Source organism: Hyperoodon ampullatus, assembly GCF_949752795.1.
Source record: "Hyperoodon ampullatus genome assembly, chromosome: 6".
NCBI classification, from domain to species: domain Eukaryota; kingdom Metazoa; phylum Chordata; class Mammalia; order Artiodactyla; family Ziphiidae; genus Hyperoodon; species Hyperoodon ampullatus.
Window position 1 is genome coordinate 34,198,139 of NC_136919.1, and position 21,134 is coordinate 34,219,272.

General features: G+C 39.1%; 2 protein-coding genes across 3 annotated transcripts in view; one reads left to right on the top strand and one right to left on the bottom strand.

Moving 5' to 3' along the window:
• Nucleotides 1-9,087: 9,087 nt before the first annotated feature.
• Nucleotides 9,088-13,711, top strand: LOC307054403 (protein Abitram-like; the record flags this gene model as incomplete). Its single annotated transcript, XM_079706076.1, has 6 exons — nucleotides 9,088-9,184; nucleotides 10,301-10,352; nucleotides 10,954-11,083; nucleotides 13,255-13,331; nucleotides 13,411-13,480; nucleotides 13,574-13,711. 6 exons carry the CDS (start codon nucleotides 9,088-9,090, stop codon nucleotides 13,709-13,711), a joined length of 564 nt encoding a protein of 187 aa, XP_079562202.1.
• A 2,735-nt stretch (nucleotides 13,712-16,446) lies between these two features.
• Nucleotides 16,447-21,134, bottom strand: part of CTNNAL1 (catenin alpha like 1) — a gene marked incomplete at both ends in the record, with an annotated part of 59,407 nt that continues 54,719 nt past the window's right edge. Inside the window, 5 exons of one of the 2 annotated variants that reach the window (XM_079706075.1) lie at nucleotides 16,447-16,506; nucleotides 16,653-16,736; nucleotides 17,422-17,535; nucleotides 17,678-17,734; nucleotides 20,685-20,733. In XM_079706075.1, coding sequence (XP_079562201.1) covers nucleotides 16,447-16,506; nucleotides 16,653-16,736; nucleotides 17,422-17,535; nucleotides 17,678-17,734; nucleotides 20,685-20,733 — 364 coding nt within the window. Of the gene's footprint in view, nucleotides 16,513-16,652; nucleotides 16,737-17,421; nucleotides 17,536-17,677; nucleotides 17,735-20,684; nucleotides 20,734-21,134 lie in introns of both variants that reach the window. The other variant, XM_079706074.1, reaches the window with a different exon arrangement.

Here is a 21,134-nt window from a genome sequence, read left to right on the forward strand (position 1 = left end):
GCAGAAACTCTGCAAGCCAGAACGGACTGGCAGGACATATTTAAAGAGATGAAGGAGAAAAACCTACAACCAAGATTACCCTACCCAGCAAGGATCTCATTCAGATTTCATGGAGAAATTAAAACCTTTACAGACAAGCAAAAGCTGAGAGAATTCAGCACCACCAAACTAGCTTTACAACAAATGCTAAAGGAACTTCTCTAGGCAAGAAACACAAGAGAAGGAAAAGACCTACAATAACAAACCCAAAACAATTAAGAAAATGGGAATAGGAACATACATATCAATAATTACCTTAAATGTAAGTGGATTAAATGCTCCCACCAAAATACACAGACTGGCTGAATGGATACAAAACCAAGACCCATATATATGCTGTCTACAAGAGACCCACTTCAGACCTAGGGACACATACAGACTGAAAGTGAGGGGATGGAAAAAGGTATTCCATGCAAATGGAAGTCAAAAGAAAGCTGGGGTAGCAATTCTCATATCAGAAAAACAGACTTTCAAATAAAGACTATTACAAGAGACAAGGACACTACAAACTGATCAAGGGATCGATCCAAGAAGATTTAACAATTGTAAATATTTATGCACCCAACATAGGAGCACCTCAATACATAAGGCAAATACTAACAGCCATAAAAGGGAAAATCGACAGTTAACACATTCATAGTAGGGGACTTTAACACCCCACTTTCATCAATGGCCAGATCATCCAAAATGAAAATAAATAAGGAAACACAAGCTTTAAATGATACATTAAACAAGATGGGCTTAACTGATATTTATAGGACATTCCATCCAAAAACAACAGAGTACACATTCTTCTCAAGTGCTCATGGAACATTCTCTAGGATAGATCATATTTTGGGTCACAAAGCAAGCCTTGGTAAATTTAAGAAAATTGAAATCGTATCAAGTATCATTTCTGACCACAACGCTATGAGACTAGATATCAATTACAGGAAAAGATCTGTAAAAAATACAAACACATGTAGGCTAAACAATACACTACTTAATAACGAAGTGATCATTGAAGAAATCAAAGAGGAAATCAAAAAATACCTAGAAACAAATGACAATGGAAACACGACTGAAAACCTATGGGATGCATTAAAAGCAGTTCTAAGAGGGAAGTTTTTAGCAATACAATCCTACCTTAAGAAACAGGAAACATCTCAAATAAAAAACCTAACCTTGCACCTAAAGCAATTAGAGAAGGAAGAACAAAAAAAAACCAAAGCAGAAGGAAAGAAATCATAAAGATCAAATCAGAAATAAATGAAAAAGAAATGAAGGAAACGATAGCAAAGATCAATAAAACTAAAAGCTGGTTCTTTGAGAAGATAAACAAAACTGATAAACCATTAGCCAGACTCATCAAGAAAAGAAGGGAGAAGACTCAAATCAATAGAATTAGAAATGAAAAAGGAGAAGTAACAACTGACACTGCAGAAATACAAAGCATCAAGAGAGATTACTACAAGCAACTCTATGCCAATAAAATGGACAACCTGGAAGAAATGGACAAATTCTTAGAAATGTACAACCTGCCGAGACTGAACCAGGAAGAAATAGAAAATATGAACAGACCAATCACAAGCACTGAAATTGAAACTGTGATTTAAAATCTTCCAACAAACAAAAGCCCAGGACCAGATGGCTTCACAGGCGAATTCTATCAAACATTTAGAGAAGAGCTAACACCTATCCTTCTCAAACTTTCCAAAATATAGCAGAGGGAGGAACACTCCCAACCTCATTCCACGAGGCCACCATCACCCTGATACCAAAACCAGACAAAGATGTCACAAAGAAAGAAAACTACAGGCCAATTTCACTGATGAACATAGATGCAAAAATCCTCAACAAAATACTAGCAAACAGAATCCAACAGCACATTAAAAGGATCATACACCATGAGCAAGTGGGATTTATTCCAGGAATGCAAGGATTCTTCAATATACACAAATCAATCAACGTGATACACCATATTAACGAACTGAAGGAGAAAAACCATATGATCATCTCAATAGATGCAGAGAAGACTTTCAACAAAATTCAACACCCATTTATGATAAAAACCCTGCAGAAAGCAGGCATAGAGGGAACTTTCCTCAACATAATAAAGGCCATATATGACAAACCCACAGCCAACATCGTCCTCAATGGTGAAAAACTGAAACCATTTCCACTAAGATCAGGAACAGGACAAAGTTGCCCATTCTCACCACTATTATTCAACATAGTTTTGGAAGTTTTAGTCACAGCAATCAGAGAAGAAAAAGAAATAAAATGAATCCAAATCGGAAGAGAAGAAGTAAAGCTGTCACTGTTTGCAGATGACGTGATACTCTACAGAGAGAATCCTAAAGATGCTACCAGAAAACTACTAGAGCTAATCAATGAATTTGGTAAAGTAGCAGGATACAAAATTAATGCACAGAAATCTCTGGCATTCCTATATACTAATGATGAAAAATCTGAAAGTGAAATCAAGGAAACACTCCCATTTACCATTGCAACAAAAAGAATAAAATATCTAGGAATAAACCTACATAAGGAGACAAAAGACCTGTATGCAGAAAATTATAAGACACTGATGAAAGAAATTAAAGATGATACAAATAGATGGAGAGATATACCATGCTCTTGGATTGGAAGAATCAACATTGTGAAAATGACTCTATACCCAAAGCAATCTACAGATTCAATGCAATCCCTATCAAACTGCCACTGGCATTTTTCACAGAACCAGAACAAAAAGTTTCACAATTTGTATGGAACCACAAAAGACCCCGAATAGCCAAAGCAATCTTGAGAATGAAAAACGGAGCTGGAGGAATCAGGCTTCCTGACTTCAGACTATACTACAAAGCTACAGTAGTCAAGACAGTATGGTAGTGGCACAAAAACAGAAGTATAGATCAATGAAACAGGATAGAAGGCCCAGAGATAAACCCATGCACATATGGTCACCTTATCTTTGATAAAGGAGGGAAGAATATACAGTGGAGAAAAGAGAGCCTCTTCAATAAGTGGTGCTGGGAAAACTGGACAGGGACATGTAAAAGTATGAAATTAGAACACTCCCTAACACCGTACACAAAAATAAACTCAAAATGGATTAAAGACCTAAGTGTAAGGCCAGACACTATCAAACTCTTAGAGGAAAACATAGGCAGAACACTCTATGACATAAATCACAGCAAGATCCTTTTTGACCCACCTCCTAGAGAAACGGAAAGAAAAAGAAAAATAAACAAATGGGACCTAATGAAACTTGAAAGCTTTTGCACAGCAATGGAAACCATAAAGAAGACCAAAAGACAACCCTCAGAATGGGAGAAAATATCTGCAAATGAAGCAACTGACAAAAGGATTAATCTCCAAGATTTACAGGCAGCTCATGCAGCTCAATAACAAAACAACAAACAACCCAATCCAATAATGGGCAGAAGACCTAAATAGACATTTCTCCAAAGAAGATATACAGATTGCCAACAAACACATGAAAGAATGCTCAACATCATTAATCATTAGAGAAATGCAAATCAAAACTACAATGAGATATCATCTCACACCAGTCAGAATGGCCATCATCAAAAAGTCTAGAAACAATAAATGATGGAGAGGGTGTGGAGAAAAGTGAACCCTCTTGCACTGTTGGTGGGAATGTAGATTTATACAGCCACTATGGAGGACAGTATGGAGGTTCCTTAAAAAACTAAAAATAGAACTACCATACAACCCAGCAATCCCACTACTGGGCATATACCCTGAGAAAACCATAATTCAAAAAGAGTTATGTACCAAAATGTTCATTGCAGCTTATTTACAATAGCCAGGACATGGAAGCAACCTAAGTATCCCATCATTGGATGAATGGATAAAGAAGATGTGGCACATATATACAATGGAATATTACTCAGCCATAAAAAGAAATGAAATTGAGATATTTGTAGTGAGGTGGATGGACCTAGAGTCTGTCATACAGAGTGAAGTATGTCAGAAAGAGAAAAACAAATACCTTATGCTAACACATATATATGGAATTTAAGAAAAAAAAAAGGTCATGAAGAACCTAGGGGTAAGATAGGAATAAAACACAGACCTACTAGACAATGGACTTGAGGATATGGGGAGGGGGAAGGGTAAGCTGTGACAAAGTGAGAGAGTGGCACGGACATATATACACTATCAAACGTAAAATAGATAGCTAGTGGGAAGCAGCTGCATAGCACAGGGAGATCAGCTCGCTGCTTTGTGACCACCTAGAGGGGTGGGATAGGGAGGGTGGGAGGGAGGGAGACACAAGAGGGAAGAGATATGGGAACGTGTGTATGTGTATAGCTGATTCACTTTGTTATAGAGCAGAAACTAACACACCATTGTAAAGCAATTATACTCCAAAAAAGATGTTAAAAAAAAATTCTTAGAAAGGTATAACCTTCCAAGACTGAACCAGGAACAAATAGAAAATATGAACAGACCAATCACAAGGAATGAAATTGAAGCTGTGATTAAAAATCTTCCAACAAATGAAAGTCCAGGACCCGATGGCTTCACAGGTGAATTCTATCAAACATTTAGAGAAGAGCTAACACCCATCCTTCTCAAACTCTTCCAAAAAATTGCAGAGGAAGGAACACTCCCAAACTCACTCTATAAGGCCACCATCACCCTGATACCAAAACCAGACAAAGATACTACAAAAAAAGAAAATTACAGACCGATATCACTGATGAATATAGATGCAAAAATCCTCAACAAAATACTAGCAAACAGAATCCAACAACACATTAAAAGGATCATACACCGTGATCAAGTGGGATTTATCCCAGGGATGCAAGGATTCTTCAATATACGCAAATCAATCATTGTGATACACCATATTAACAAACTGAAGAATAAAAACCATATGATCATCTCAATAGATGAAGAAAAAGCTTTTGACAAAATTCAACACCCTTTTATGATAATAACTCTCCAGAAAGTGGGCATAGTGGGAACCTAGCTCAACATAATACAGGCCATATATGAGAAACCCACAGCAAACATCATTCTCAATGGTGAAAAACTGAAAGCGTTTCCTCTAAGATCAGGAAGAGACAAGGTTGTCCACTCTCACCACCATTATTCAACATAGTTTTGGAAGTCCTAGCCACGGAAATCAGAGAAGAAAAAGAAATGAATACAAATTGGAAAAGAAGAAGTAAAACTGTCACTGTTTGCAGATGCCATGATACTATACCTAGAGAATCCTAAAGATGCCACCAGAAAACTACTAGAGCTAATCAATGAATTTGGTAAAGTAGCAGGATATGAAATTAATACACAGAAATCTCTTGCATTCCTATACACTAATGATAAAAAATCTGAAAGTGAAATTAAGGAAACACTCCCATTTACCACTGCAACAAAAAGAGTAAAATGCCTAGGAATAAACCTACCTAGGGAGATAAAAGACCTGTATGCAGAAAACTATAAAACACTGATGAAAGAAATTAAAGATGATACCAACAGATGGAGAGATATACCATGTTCTTGGATTGGAAGAATCAATATTGTGAAAATGACTGTACTACCCAAAGCAATCTACAGATTCAATGCAATCCCTATGAAATTACCAATGGCATTTTTTACAGAACTAGAACAAAAAAAAAATCTTAAAATTTGTATGGAGACACAAAAGACCCCGAATAGCCAAAGCAGTCTTGAGGTAAAAAAACACAGCTGGAGGAATCAGACTCCCTGACTTCAGACTATACTATGAAGCTACAGTAATCAAGACATTTATGGTACTGGCACAAAAACAGAAACATAGATCAATGGAACAGGATAGAAAGCCCAGAGATAAACCCACACACATATGGTCACCTTATTTTTGATAAAGGAGGCAAGAATATACAATGGAGAAAAGACAGCCTCTTCAATGAGTGGTGCTGAGAAAACTGGAAAGCTACATGTAAAAGAATGAAATTATAACACTCCCTAACACCATACACAAAAATCAACTCAAAATGGATTAGAGACCTAAATGTAAGACCCGACACTATAAAACTCTTAGAGGAAATCTTAGGAAGAACACTCTATGACATAAATCACAGCAAGATCTTTTTTGATCCACCTCCTAGAGTAATGGAAATAAAAAGAAAAATAAACAAATGGGACCTAATGAAACTTCAAAGCTTTTGCACAGCAAAGGGAACCATAAACAAGATGAAAAGACAACCCTTAGAATGGGAGAAAATATTTGCAAGTGAATCAACAGACAAAGGATTAATCTCCAAAATATAGAAACAGCTCATGCAACTCAATATTAAGAAAACAAACAATCCAATCCAAAAATGGGCAGAAGACCTAAATAGACATTTCTCCAAAGAAGACATACAGATGGCCAAGAAGCACATGAAAAGCTGCTCAACATCACTAAATATTAGAGAAATGCAAATCAAAACTCAATGAGGTATCATCTCACACCACTTAGAATGGGCATCATCAGAAAATCTACAAACAACAAATGCTGGAGAGGGTGTGGAGAAAAGGGAACCCTCTAGCACTGTTGCTGGGAATGTAAATTGATACAACCACTATGGAGAACAGTATGGAGGTTCCTTAAAAAACTAAAAATACTATTACCATATGATCCAGCAACCCCACTACTGGGCATATACCCAGAGAAAACCATAATTCAAAAAGACACATGCGGGCTTCCCTGGTGGCGCAGTGGTTGAGAGTCTGCCTGCCAATGCAGGGGACGCAGGTTCGTGCCCCGGTCCAGGAAGATCCCATATGCCGCGGAGCGGCTAGGCCTGTGAGCCATGGCAGCTGAGCCTGTGCGTCCAGAGCCTGTGCTCCGCAATGGGAGAGGCCACACAGTGAGAGGCCCACGTACAGCCAAAAAAAAAAAAAAAAAGACACATGCACCCCAATGTTCACTGCAGCACTATTTACAATAGCCAGGTCATGGAAGCAACCTAAATGCCCATCAACAGATGAATAGATAAAGAAGATGCGGTACATATATACAATGGAATATTACTCAGCCATAAAAAGGAACGAAATTGGGTCATTTGTTGAGACGTGGATGGATCTAGGAACTGTCATACAGAGTGAAGTTAAGTCAGAAAGAGAAAAACAAATATTGCATATTAATGCATATATGTGGAACCTAGAAAAATGGTACATATGAACCGGCTTGCAGGGCAGAAATTGAGACACAGATGTAGAGAACAAATGTATGGACACCAAGGGGGGAAGCGGCAGAGGGGTGGGGGGGTGTGATGAATTGGGCGATTGGGATTGACATGTATACACTGATGAGTAATAAAAACCTGCTGTATAAAAAATTAAATAAACTTAAATTTTAAAAAAAAGAGAAATATATGGGAAAGATCAGCACTATTCAGGTTGATCATGAGTCTGGGCTGGAGGACGGGCAGGATGGAAACTGCCATGGTATTCCCGAGGAGGATCCAGAGACAACGCCTAGGTTTCTGGCCTGGGCAAGTTCTTCAGGAGAAGAACAGGTCAGGGCCTTTCTCCCAGATAGGAAGTTCAAGATGAGGCTAATTAGTTTGAAGATAAACCTTGAAACCAAGGACATGTCAGGGACTCAGGAGTCTCATCCTTTTCCAACTAAAGCACAAAGCAAAATCAGGAGAGCCTCACATCACATGCTACACACCTTGTACTGCTGCGAGTTTGGTGGATATAACTTCAGAGCTTCGTTGTACCAGTTTTTATCTTTTATTAAGTTTAAGCATTCTGGGAAGTACCCCGGTCCTACAGGAATAAGATTCATACACACACAAGCTTGAGATTTGGGAAGCATAATGGATTTCATTTCTACCAATGGTCCCTACATAATATCAACAAGGGACCTTTTTAAGACCTGCATAATTAGAGTATCTGGAGAACGGGAATGCAGGAGTGTGAGCTTTAATGAGCACCACTGCAGATTCTGAGGTATGAGAAGCACCAATTGGAATCAGAGTTCTACTTAAAAGGAATTTTACACTACCCCTGATGTATGACCATCCAGCCCAGTGTTTGCTCAGCCTCCTTAGTAAGAATCACCTGGGGAGCTTATTAACCATACACACACCTGAGTCCCATCCCAGCCCAGCTGAACCAGATCCTCCAAGGAAGCCAGAAGCTGAATGCTTAACAAGCACCCCAAGTGACTCTTCCTTGTCCCCGTCTCAGCCCTTAGGAAAGAGTCATAACTGCTGAAGCCTGAGACTCCAGTACTGGTCAGGGATGGGGTGAAGCACAACACCCGGCATCGTGCTGCTTCGACTCCATATCACTGCCAATCAAAACTGGGTCAGGGCACTGCCAGTAGGCATGGCCACTCACACAAGCTGGGTTTCCTTCAGGTGTCTGCAAACACCACGAGAAGAGTGAATTATCAACCAATTTTGATTTTAAGACACTGAAGTGAATTTCGAGGATGATCACTCTTGACTCAAAAGCATCTGCTCTATCTTCTTAGCTATGGAGCTCCTCCCGTTCATTCAAAGACATTTGCTTTACCCTCAGCTTTTCAAAACATATGATAAAAATAAGAAGCATAAATAAACAGAAATAAACATACCTCTCACTGTCCGCTGCTCCTGAGCTCTCGCGACGCGCACTGGGTCTCCGGGCCGCAGGGCCGCTCGAGCCCTTCGGGTAGTGGCTGAAGCCAGGCGGAGGGGCGACCAGCCCGACAACGATCCGGGAGCGAGGCAAGCTGGAAACGCTCCGAGCGGCGCCGGAGTGTCGTCACGAGCTGGAGGGGGCGTGGCGTGGCTGATTCTTTTCCCCGCGAAGTACAGTGAGGAGCTGCGCTCGCGGCCGCCCCGTATCCATACGTCCTACTGCCCAGCCTATTGTATCTGAGCCCCGCTTTGACGTCAGACCCCAGAGCTCAGTAATAGGAGCCGGTGGGCGGAGCCTGCGGGGCCTGGGAAGCCTCGGGTGTTCGCGCGACGCGTACCTCGGGCCACCCGCAGGAAAGACACCTTCCTCTCTGGGGAGCGGGAGGAAGCGTCCAGGCCCCAGAGGGCGCGGTTTGCAGCACCCGAGGTCGCCATGGCTGCCGAGCCCGAGACACCTGTGGCCGCCTCGGCTGCGGAGCCCGCGGTGCCGTCGCTTGTGGATCGTTACTTCACTCGCTGGTACAAAGCGGGTAAGTGGAGAATGATGTCAGTCTCTTCTGGGCCCAATTTGTCTGACAGTATAGGGACTATGATGACAGATCATAAGCCACACGCACCTTCCCCAGCGCTTCCTCCCCACATCAGAAGGAACTGGATCTCTCTGTTCCCCTGTAGGCCAAGGGAATGGCATTTGCAAGGACGTGGAAAACATCAGGGTGCATTCTGGGTAGGGCGAGCGCAGTGCGAGTTCACGAGGGTGGGTTGCTTGCGGGAAGATGGTAGACCAAGGTGAGATCCCCGAGGGAGGCAGGAGCTGGATTGCAATCTCCTTGAGTGCCTAAAGGGATTTGAGGGGCTCAGTCCTCCAAGAAGAGGCGATACATAAAATGATTTAAATGGTAGCGGTCTAAACTAAGGTAGAGGCATAGGGATGGAGAGAAGAGGATGGGTTAGAATAGAGGCATTTAGAAAGCAGAATCCACAGTTTTACTTAAAGGAAGTCGCTGGTGTTACACATTTGCCACTTAGAAGTAGGTATCCTGTTGTACAGCTTTGTATACCCAGCAAATATCAGTGATGAGAGCATCGTTGGGGACCCTCCTCTAACCCAACTTGCTCCCATTCATTTAGGGATAATAGGTGTACTCATCTTTTACAATACTGAAATATTTTACAATAGCATACGTTTTATGAGCCAGACTTAGTGTAACCAACCGTCCGGTTAACCCTGGATTGAGGTGTTTTCGGGAATCCATTTCTTTCAACGCTAACATCAGGACAGTCCTGGGCGAACCAGAATGAGTTAAGTCTCTCTAAAATTGACCAACAAAGCATGCTACTAAATTAAATAAAGAATACATTACTAATCATTTTTTTTCTAATAGAAATAATGATTGTACTCATTTTAAAGTGAGGATAAAAAAAAAGGTTGAGCAAAGAGTTAATCATCATTTTAACATTGAATGAATGATTCCATCTGAACCAGATGTCTTTAAATACTTTATGGTCAGCCTTTAGGTATATCTTTTTGAGTAATGAAGGGATACCAGACTTCATAATTAACTACCTCTATAAACCAAAGAAAGTACTACACAGTGGTAGTAAATATGGACTCAACAGCCATCAGACTCATTCATTTCTTCTAGATGTCAAAGGAAAACCCTGTGAGGACCACTGTATACTACAACACTCTAACCGGTAAGCAAATTGGGAATTTTAAATTATCAAAAAAAATTTTTTTCTGGTATTGTAGCCTGGTATGGTCTTATATTGAATAAATATTCATTAAATGATTATCTTCCACTGTATTGAGATGGTATTATTTATAGTAGGAGTTTGATTGACAAGAATGAGTCTTTCAGTGCCTACGCTAAACAAATAAACTTGCTTACCCAAACATCCAAATGGAGGACCACACCCTCAGCTACTACCTCAAGTAACCAGCCTGTGCCTAACCACTGAATTGCCCAAGCCCACGGAGAGGGCTAGGGTAGAAGCACAGATGGTTTCCTGTCCATACCGGCATGCCTTACTTTTCCCTCTTCCTCCTCCGTGCTGTCTAAACACCTGTGGTACACTTCCCTTTTGAGGAAGGAAATTCAGTCCCACTTTCTCCATTTTTATTACTGCATTCTTCTCTTCAGTTAAGCTCCAATAGTAGCCAGAGGAAAATGGGGGGAAATGATAGGCTGACTAAACAAATGTCAGCTCAGCTCTTCTTGTGCCAGTAGGAATACTGTGTTATAGGAGGAAGAATCATACCAAGCAATAATACAGGATCAATTTTTGCTCCTCGTAGAATATGTGTCATCACACTGGCAGGATCCCATCCAGTTCTTCAAAGTGGAAAAGCAATTAAAAGCATTTCCTATCAAATCAGTACCAACTGTAGCAGACTTCAGAACAAAGTCTCTGGGAAATTTATGCGGGTATGTTCCTGTATTTCCCTACTTAGATCCTCTATTGTCACAATAATGATAGAGCCAGCCAGTCTTAGAACCCAGTAATGTATGCTCAGCATACTTCCCTGGCAGTTAGAGATGATTTTAAGAATACTTAAGCTCTAAAGAAATTCTCAGGCCAAAAAAATGAGGTATTTCAGAAGGTATATTTTCTGTCATAATAGCTTCTGGGCCACCATCCCTATCTTCCTCAGGAAGAAGGATGGAGAAGGTGGGCCTTGGAAAGAACAACGCTAATACCAATATAACAAGATATTTTGTCCCTTCCTGTTTTAAGCCAGTATTTCGAATTCTATAAAATTTATAAAATTTTATAAATTTATAAAATTCTATAAAATTTAGATGATGAATACTTCTTTATCATATATTTTCACATGTGAACTTAAAAGTAAAAGTCCTGAGGTAGTGGGAAAAAAATCAATTTGAGAAAATATACAGTATTTGCTTCGTATCACTTGCCATTCCTAAATCATTGCCAATTTAATACACATCTAGCTACACCCTCTACCTCCACGTAGTGTTTAGTTATAGAAAATGTTACCTGTGCCCTCTACAATTCTAGGCAAGATGGACATTTTACTGTTAAAGGAGGGTATCACACCAAGGACAACTCAATACCATACTAAACTATCCTGACAAACCCCCTGGAAAGGAGAGTTTCAGTGGATGATTTAGGTCCTTCATTTACTGAGTTCGTACTAAGAGTTCCTGCTAATTACCTCACTGTTCTGGAAGACCCTTGTTTACACTCCCCTTTGTAGGCCTGAAGGCCCCTAATAACCTGCCTTATAATTACTGATTTTTCCTCACTGAGGAAGCAAGTGGACTTTCAAAAGCATGGACCATTCTTAAAAGTCTACAAATCACAAGTAAAACAGTTAGTGCTTGTGATGTTCCTGTGATCAATCTTTGTCCAAAAGAGTAGCACTGTTGTTACTACTGAGGACCAGAGAGGGACCTGCACGTGGAACCCACTGCAGATAAGCTTTGATCTCATCTCAGCGCTGCCCATCATTTATTCTCCCAAGGGAGGTGACCAAAAGGGGTTAAAACACTTCTTTCTGACACAGAGCCTGTGGTAGACAAACCATCTGGGACAAATCCCCAGCCCCTCCTCCCAAAAGTGGGGAGTCACACTGACTAGTATTTTGAAACGAAGTACCCACAGGCAGAGGAGTGAAGCTCGTGCAGTAACACCTGAATGCTGTCTAATAATGTTGTGAGTGGGAAAGAGGCCATAAAGAACAGCATCTTGACCTCAGATGTTCACTGCAGTAAAAATTCCTGGGAAAAAAGAGCAACACATGAGACATGCTTGCATCCATTTCCCATGAGCCTCCTGGTACTGGTTTAGCCAAAAAGTTCGCTCCGGTTTTTCATGTTAGGGAAAAACCTGCACGAACTTTGTGGCCGACTCGATAGATATTTGTCAGAACCTCCCCAGATATATCCATACAGTGGAGTACATGAAAGTATAACCGTGCCACAACATTCAAACAGACATATGTCAAAATGTAGTATTTGCTAGCGGGTTATAGGATAATGGGTAAGTTACTCTTATCTGCTACTTAAAACTTTTGTTTTTCAAATTTTCCTCAAATTGCATTTTTTTAATTAGAAAAATATCTCTTCTTCAGAAAGTCTCAGTGATTGACCTAATAAAGTAGTTCCTTTGTCTATTAAGTTCTGATATAAAAATAAGGTAGGAATCTTAATGAAACTAACTTTGTACAATATTGCTGTCATTCTCTATAATGTTGAATTTTATATTATTGCTTATTGACGAGATTTTCCTACCCTTTTGAAATCTTTACACTTGGCTATGTGCAGCTTTCTCATGTACAGTTAAATATAAAGTATAATAAGTTAAGATAAAATATATTCTTAATATGTAACTGAACTACCTATTATCACATGTGTCTTAGTCTGCTTTTTCCCCTAGAGCCTAGGATGGTGCCTAGCCTATAGAGGCATTTAATATATAAGTATTTGAATAAATGAATGGTTTTTCTGTACTTAAGTCATTTTTATTTAAAACACTAATTCCAGGAATATATCCTATTGTAACTCTGAGGGCTGCCTCACAAAGAAAAGTGAAAATGTACATCAATTAATTTTTTCTTCCCTTTTATTATCAGGGGGCACAGTTTCTAACAGAACTTGCACCTCTGTGTAAGATTTACTGCTCTGATGGGGAAGAATACACCATATCTAGGTGAGTTACTTTTTAACCACAATTTTGGAGAAACAAAGAAGGTAATAATTTTCTTCAAAGCAATTTTTTCTTTAAATAGCTGTGTTCGAGGACGGTTGATGGAAGTGAATGAAAACATTCTCCATAAGCCATCTATTCTTCAAGAGAAGGTAAAAGGGTCTGGGGAAGTAAGATCCCGTCCACACACTCTTTATCTGATTTTTTACCATTTGACAGTATTAAATATTCTATTTCCCTTCTAGCCATCCACCGAAGGATACATTGCAGTTGTGTTACCCAAGTTTGAAGAAAGTAAAAGCATAACAGGAGGGTTACTGACACAAAAGCAGTATGAAGAAGTCGTGGTGAAACGCATCAATGCCACAACAGCGACCTCATGAGGATTAAGATTGAGTAAAAACAACAGGACATTCTTATCCTTACCTGGCCTACCAGTCAGTGCCCTAAGGAAGAACCAGAGATGCTGAAGCACACTTCACTCCCGGCCATCTGCAGGGAGGCCTGATCTTAACACCTGACCTAGGTTTCCTTCTTTGTCTTGCATAACAAGCCTTGATTCCATTTTGTCTTCAACCTCCCAGATCTGCCTGTCCATGTACTCACTCTGTTCTTTTGCTTTTCTCTTTCTAACAACTGGCAAGCGACAGACGTTTTTCTGATTAAAAGCCAACAAACAAAACACGTTGAAGAAAATTTGAAAAAGACAGAAAAGACAGCAAAATAAAAAAATAATTTACCTATCATCCTGTAACCGGTTAGTAAATACTAGGTTTTGATGTAATTCTGTTTGAGTATTATGTCATGGTTATTGTTTTTGTCTCAATTTTCCATCACTTTGAAGTTGAAAAACAACTGGCCTTTCTTACCCAATCTGCTTCAATGTGACAGGACTGAAACGTCCGGTCCCACCCCTTCTGCCCCAACTCCCCCGCTCAGGTTGCTGGGAAGAGACAGGGTGTAGAGTGTACCTTCTTTATGTCTGTGGGTTGGCCTTCAACTCTGAACAACGTAGCACTGTAACACTGGTTTCTTAATGAGGGACACATGAAAAGGCTTTGAAAGGGGCTTTGCTAACATGGAAGTATCAATATTATAATGCTGTATGAAGTAACATGTCCATTTGTGGTCTCTCAGTCTCACACTCTGGTTATAGAGTAACCAGCGAAGAAGTTCCCGAGAGGTTCCTGGAATTTGAAGACACAGATGCTTTTGAACAGAACAAAAGCTTTCACATCATTTAAACAATAAATGAAAAACTATGAATTTATGGTTTAAAATTGTATACTTGTTTACATTGAATTTCAAATAAAAGGACTTTTAAAACTGTTATTTTTCCTTAAGGGCTGCAACACATACATACATATAAATATATGGTTTTAAATAAAATGATTATCATTGACATGTAAATTCTTTTGGTTCTCTATCATCTTATTCTGTTGAAGTGATGTTATCCCTTTCCTACCACCACTTGCATTTAAGTAAGAGAATTCTCATTTCAGGTATGTAAACTCTTTTGTAAATAAATTTTTTAAAATTATTTTTGACTTACAAGGAAACTTTTAACTTAAGTGCCAGCATGACTCTCCCCTAAGTAGACCCACCAGATGTGATACAGGGAGTAACTCTGCAAACATCTTGGTAGTGCTATGAGGTGAAAGTGCAAGCACAAAACAGCAAATCCCCATTTCAGGTAGCACAAATGGTTCCCAAAGGTGTCATAAAACAAAGATAGTAAAGATAGTAAAAGAATTATATATCTATTTTACATATAACATTACCTCACATTATTTCCCCATTATTTCCATTGTAATTTAAAAGAGTATTTTGGTTTCAGGGCATAAAAATCATGTTTGATGATTTTTATAAAGAAATATTTTATAAAGGTCATAACCAAGCTGAGTGCATCCCATTTTCTCTCCAAGGCCTACAGGAAATTCAAGTTTCCTTCAATAAAATATTGACTAGCTAACTGGTAGTTCTTCAGGATCTTGTGAACATTGACTGTGATGGCTGACCCAGATAATGATCATCAGACGAGCTTATAGAACTACTGCCATTTGGCAACTGACATGTCCCGTTAGATTTCAAAATAAATTTCGAAGCACTGGGATACAAACACAAAAAAACAAAGTTAACTATACTACATCATAAGGACAGAACTTATAACCAGATCCTCCTATCAAAACCCACCCCACAAAAACAAAAGCTTTAAACCGTAAAACTAAAAAGACTAAAGTTGTTTATTTGTTTTAAAATGAACATCCCAAAGGCACATATATAAAATGTATGCTTACTCAGAATTTATTTTAAACAGCTTAGTTCAATTATTCTCTGTCTTCTACCTTCTGTTCCATCAGTCACTACTCAGAAGTACAAAAACTACTTTTTAAGCCAGTAAGATAGGCTTAGGATTCCAGCTAATATTCAGGGCAGACAGGCCAGCTATGCTAGAACGAGAACTAAAACCATCTCCTAGTGAGTTCCTCCAGGATTCCGTGGAGTGAGCTCCATGACCCTGCTTTTGGGTGGGAGAGGGACATGCATCACAACGGATTTCCTGTGCTCCGTGAAACCCTTACTAGAGAACAAACGTGTGCTCCTGGCATGGATGATCTGTGACAGAGGGAACAGTGGAGGCCCAGTCATACTCAGTGGACAGAGGGATTGAAGAAGAGTCCACAGGTTTAAGGAAAAACCTGTATCACCCAGACTACTGTGTCTCTTCTGCTGCAAATTGGTATGGTAGATGATAAGCTTAAATTTAAAAAAATAGGAAATTAGGGTAAAATATGCCAAAAGTGATCATATATTCAAAGTAGTTTCTTTGGATTAAACTGTCATTAAGACAGTAGGGATATTTGGTTTGACCTAAAGAACATTATTCATGGCAATGTCCCATTCTAAAATCACACTGCAATTAGAAATATAGCACTACCATGGCATCTATTAGTTGTCAGAAAGCTTCACAATTGGTTTCATGATCAGAAAATAAAGCAAGATTTCAGTTTGTTTTCTTTACAAAATTGTTCAGCTTCTGAAATATAAAGGATCGTTTGCTTTCTAAAAATGTTAGCTTTGCCACATGGTGTTCCAGAGATCTGACCTCAAAAGCTTCTCAAGTTTTACCATCCACAGAATCTTTATTTGTAACTGAGACCCGTCTGTTGTTTTCCATTTGAATCTGAAAAGAATTAAGAAAATTAGTTTCTGCTTTACTTTACTCTTAAAATAATTGCAAAATTAAATAGTATCTATTTTCTTTTGCACTTTCCTTTAGACTAATTTTTTAAATGTGAGTTTAAGATACACAAATTATCTTACCTTCTTCAGCAGTTTACAGCAAAGTGAGAGAAGTTGGACCAAAGTAGCCATTATGCATCTTGTCTTTGTAATACTCTTATCAACCTATAGTGACAGAAAGCAAACAAATCAAATTCTTATAAGGAGGCCTTCAAAAGCCTTTATCATTTAGTTTGAAAATGGTAAAAATTTCTTCATTACAGAAATCTAAGGGATCTCAAAGGGTATACAGATTAAGGCATCTGAGCTGACTTGATGACCTGAGGTCCCAGATCACAGAAGCACGGATTGTTGCCCAAGTCTCATACCAATTTCATGGAACCCCAGGAAGAATGGATGGAAAATCAACCTGTTCTATTTCAGACGGTTTAGGGGCTTCTCAAAGTGCACCAAATAGTGGCAGTGAACCCCCTTCATTGCAATTCCTTGCACTCTACTTTTTTGCACTCAAACTCCCTAAAACAAACAACAGAAGCTCTTCACTCTGAGGGGTCTGTGCCCTAGTTAGTCAGGTGATGATGTTGGGATTTAAGGGTAGCTGCTCCGTGCTATGGTATTAATTAAGTCCAAAAAGCTAATTTACTTGGTGAAGCTACCGCTTCCTGGGGTCAGTTATAACTGCAGATGATAAATGGTTCTTGCAGTCAAGGCAGGAAAAATGGAAATAAATTGTTCTTCTGTAGGTATTAACACTTTATTTGACGAAAAAGGGGCTGGAAGCTAACCTAATAAAAAAAGAAGTGTGAAAGTGTCTCAAGCGCTTTCCTGAATGTCCCACCCTCCCTTTTACCTTTAGAAACACTTGATTCTGCAAAGGTATCTTAGTTACTGCCTGGAGCTGGTGGCATAGAGGAACAAGCTTGTTTATTTCCAGGAGAAGCATAAGCTTATCATCATCTTTCAGCTGAAATGTAAATAAGGAAGTTATAACAACTCCAATGAAATTCCATCTTTTAAACCTTAAATACCTTTATACCTTGATAATATACCCTCAAAGTGGGTATTTATGACATCACCACCAGCACCAGGCAGGGATAGTGCATTACCTGTTTTGAGAAAGCCTGCACACTTGAAGCAAGCTTCAAACCCTCTTCAGCAAAAACCTGGTAGAAAGGAAAAACATCACTACATTAGGCGTATGTCGTCTAGATAGTTGGTAAGAAATACACTCATGGATAATTTTCATACAGAATTTAAAAAATGAAAGCTAAACATAAAAGGTCATGGAACTTCTATGTTTTTTGTTGTATCCAGGAAAACACAAGAGTTTAACAGTATTCAGAAGCAGATTTCCCAGATCTGATGCAGAATCAGTCCCTGCAGTGGCTCCCCTACAGTGGGACACCTCCAACTACCATGCAGAATCGCACAGACATTTGATACTTAGCCATAAAAATTATGCCTGGGCTTTAGGTGGATTTGAAGCTCATCTCATAATATCCCCAATTATAAGAGGGTGTTGAATCTTGGAACATGGGGTCAAAAGGGTTAGATGAGGTCAAAAGCGTTAGAACATTCCTGCTTCCAGCTCAGCAAGATAGAATTTGTCACCTATACACATTCTTCAACTAGCCATTTGAGGGGATTATTTTTTCCCTATTCACCATACATTGTACAATTTAGTGAGGAGAAGAGGATGATGGGAAAGAATACTGAAAAATACTTTAGAATATTCGGGATGATCATTTTTAAATGGTACACAGAATCTTTTAGAGTGAGAGATAGCAGGGAAGTGAAGGCTGAGCTTTAGGTGGCAGCAGGAAGAATGAAAAGAACAGGGCAAATCTGAGAGTGATTTGTGAAGAAAAATAATAGATCTTGGTAATAAATTAGATAAAGCTTATGAAGAGGAAGGAGGCAATAATTTCAGGGTTAACTTTAACTCTCTTTCCAACAGCCTTGCTATCATTGGATAAACTGATCTCAAGGTCAAAATAGTCCTTAGCATCCTTCCCTATCCTTTAAAAGGGAAACCAGTGCGTTTTAAACATACCTTCTAACCAAACGGAATGACTCACTTACCCACATGTTCCTCATCATTTCACATTCCCACTTTCTCTGTACACATCTTCTCTTCCCTTCTAGCCTGCAAACCCCTTGGGGGCAAGTTCCCTGTCTCACAGAGTACCATGGTTTTAAAACCACCTTAAAGCTGATGACTCCCAAATCTCTCTGTCAATTCTTGACCTAACCTGACACCACTCCTGTTCATCCTACTTCGGCAAAATGAAATGCTTGATTTTCTCCCTCTAAATTCGGTGTTGTCCCTCTGTTCTCTCGCTCAGTAAATGGTGTTACCATTTACCCTGTTGGTCAAGCCAAAAACAGAAGCCAGGTCATGCCATTGCTCCTCAAAACCCTCAATGGGTTTTCCATAATTCTTGGAAAAAAAAAAAAATCAAGGTTCTTCCCATGGCTCAGAGATGTCATATGTTACCACCTTCCTTCTGGCTCACTACATTCCACCCACGCTTGTCTCCCTGTTGTTCTTCAGCCACCTCCAGCCTACCCCTGCACCGCAGGGCCTGTGCACTTGTTCTGTCTGCCTGAAATATTCGACCCCAAGATATCCATCTAGCTCACTCTCTCAACACTCTACTCTACTCAGATGTTACCTCCTTAAAGAGGTCTTTCCTGACGACCCCCCTTCTATCACCTCTCTTCTTATCCTACAGGATTTTATCTGTCAGTACTTATATATGGGCATTATATATTTAACTTTTCATTGTCTATCTGCTCCCACTAGAATGTAAGCTCCACGGGGTAGGGACTTTCTTTTGTTCACGCTTCTCCAAAGCTTTTATCCCCAGGGTTTGACACACAGTACAAACTCAATGAATATGTGATGAACATTTTATGTAGACAATCAGCAGATGTTGGTTTAATGAATAAGCTAACACAGGAAGAAGGTGAGTAGTGGATCTTTTACAGTGAAATACTCTCTATGGTGTGGTGTGACTTGGAATGGATATGGGTCAAACTGAACACAATGAATCCAGAATTTCTCCCAACTTTTTAAAAAGGGAAATAGCCCACTTATAGTCAACTTTACAGAAAATTCCAAATGAAGTATTTTCTATAATTCTGCTGACTCTGTTGACAATCATTCTCTCAAGCTGAAATCCCTTCCCTGAAGAGGCTCAGGTGAAAGCACATGGGAATGCCAAAGGAAAATATGTAAAGTTGATAAAGTGATAGAAATTTCAAATTTCAAATGCAAGAATGCCCTTGGTTCTAGAGAGGCAAACAGACTAACATGAGAGTCAGGGGAAATAAGAAAGGACTCTTGTAATCCACTTATCAATCTAAGCCTCCAGGTAAGTGAGGAGAATTAGAGCTAGGCCTATGTGGAGTTTCATGAGACACATAGGGCAGAAGGGTGAGTGTCAGTATATGTGTCTCTCCCTGAATGCCCTAAATCATCAGGAATATGGAAGAAGAAAAGGAAACTAACGTGTACTGAGAATCTATAATGGTCTCAGCCCCATGACAGATGCTTTCTTATGTGTTATCTCATTTAATCAATATCATTCATCCAATTCAATAATGAAGAAGCCAAAAACCTTTCCTCACATTTAGGACAGTATAAGATATGCATCTGCTGACAGAATATTTTCACCTACTTGGGAAAACCTAAAACTTAATATTGCATCTAGTGACTGTCAAAGCCCATTCTACTTTATCCCTATAATATTTAAGTTTTTTTCCACTAAGATAACCAAAACAGCTCCACAAAATGCTACTGCAGTCCTCTACTTTTCTACCACTCTCTACAGTACACATGTGCTGTGTACGTAGGTAAACATACAAACATGATGCAGTAAATCATTAAGAAAACTAGCTATAACAAACTTCTGGCCCAAAATTAAAGTATCAGCATAGGGGAACTCCCTGGCTGTCCAGTGGTTAGCACTCGGCACTCTCACTGCCAGGGCCCTGGGTTTGATTCCTGGTCAGGGAACTAATAAGATTCCTCAAGCTGCATTGCGCAGCCAAAATAATAATAATAGTAATAAAAATAAAGTATTAGCATTAAATGGAAATAAAACATACCTCTAGTTGATGAATTAAATCCTGGGAAGTTTTTAGTGGCCCCTCTCCCCTGAAATAAAGTGAATTATTAAGGAGGTAAGAAAAAGTTATTGCCTAGAAATTGATTTTATATTAAAGTTTTAGAGCATTTTGTGTATTAACAGATCCCAAATTTTGAAGAATAATATTGAATAGACTAATAATATTGTAACTATTCTTAAAGCAGCTTTAACATTTAACTATTACCTCTTAAGGCACTTATAAAAAATTGGTAAACATTATATATGTTAATTTTATAATGTAAAGAACCTTAAAACTGAGAAGTTATATTTAAGTTTTATTTTTCTTTTTTAACCTTCATTTTGCTTCATAAGTTAAAGATATGAGATCTGATAATATGCCTTAACTAAAAGGCCTTTGTTCCATAATGGAAAAAAGGTCAGACCAAAATCAGGACATTCTCATTTTTGA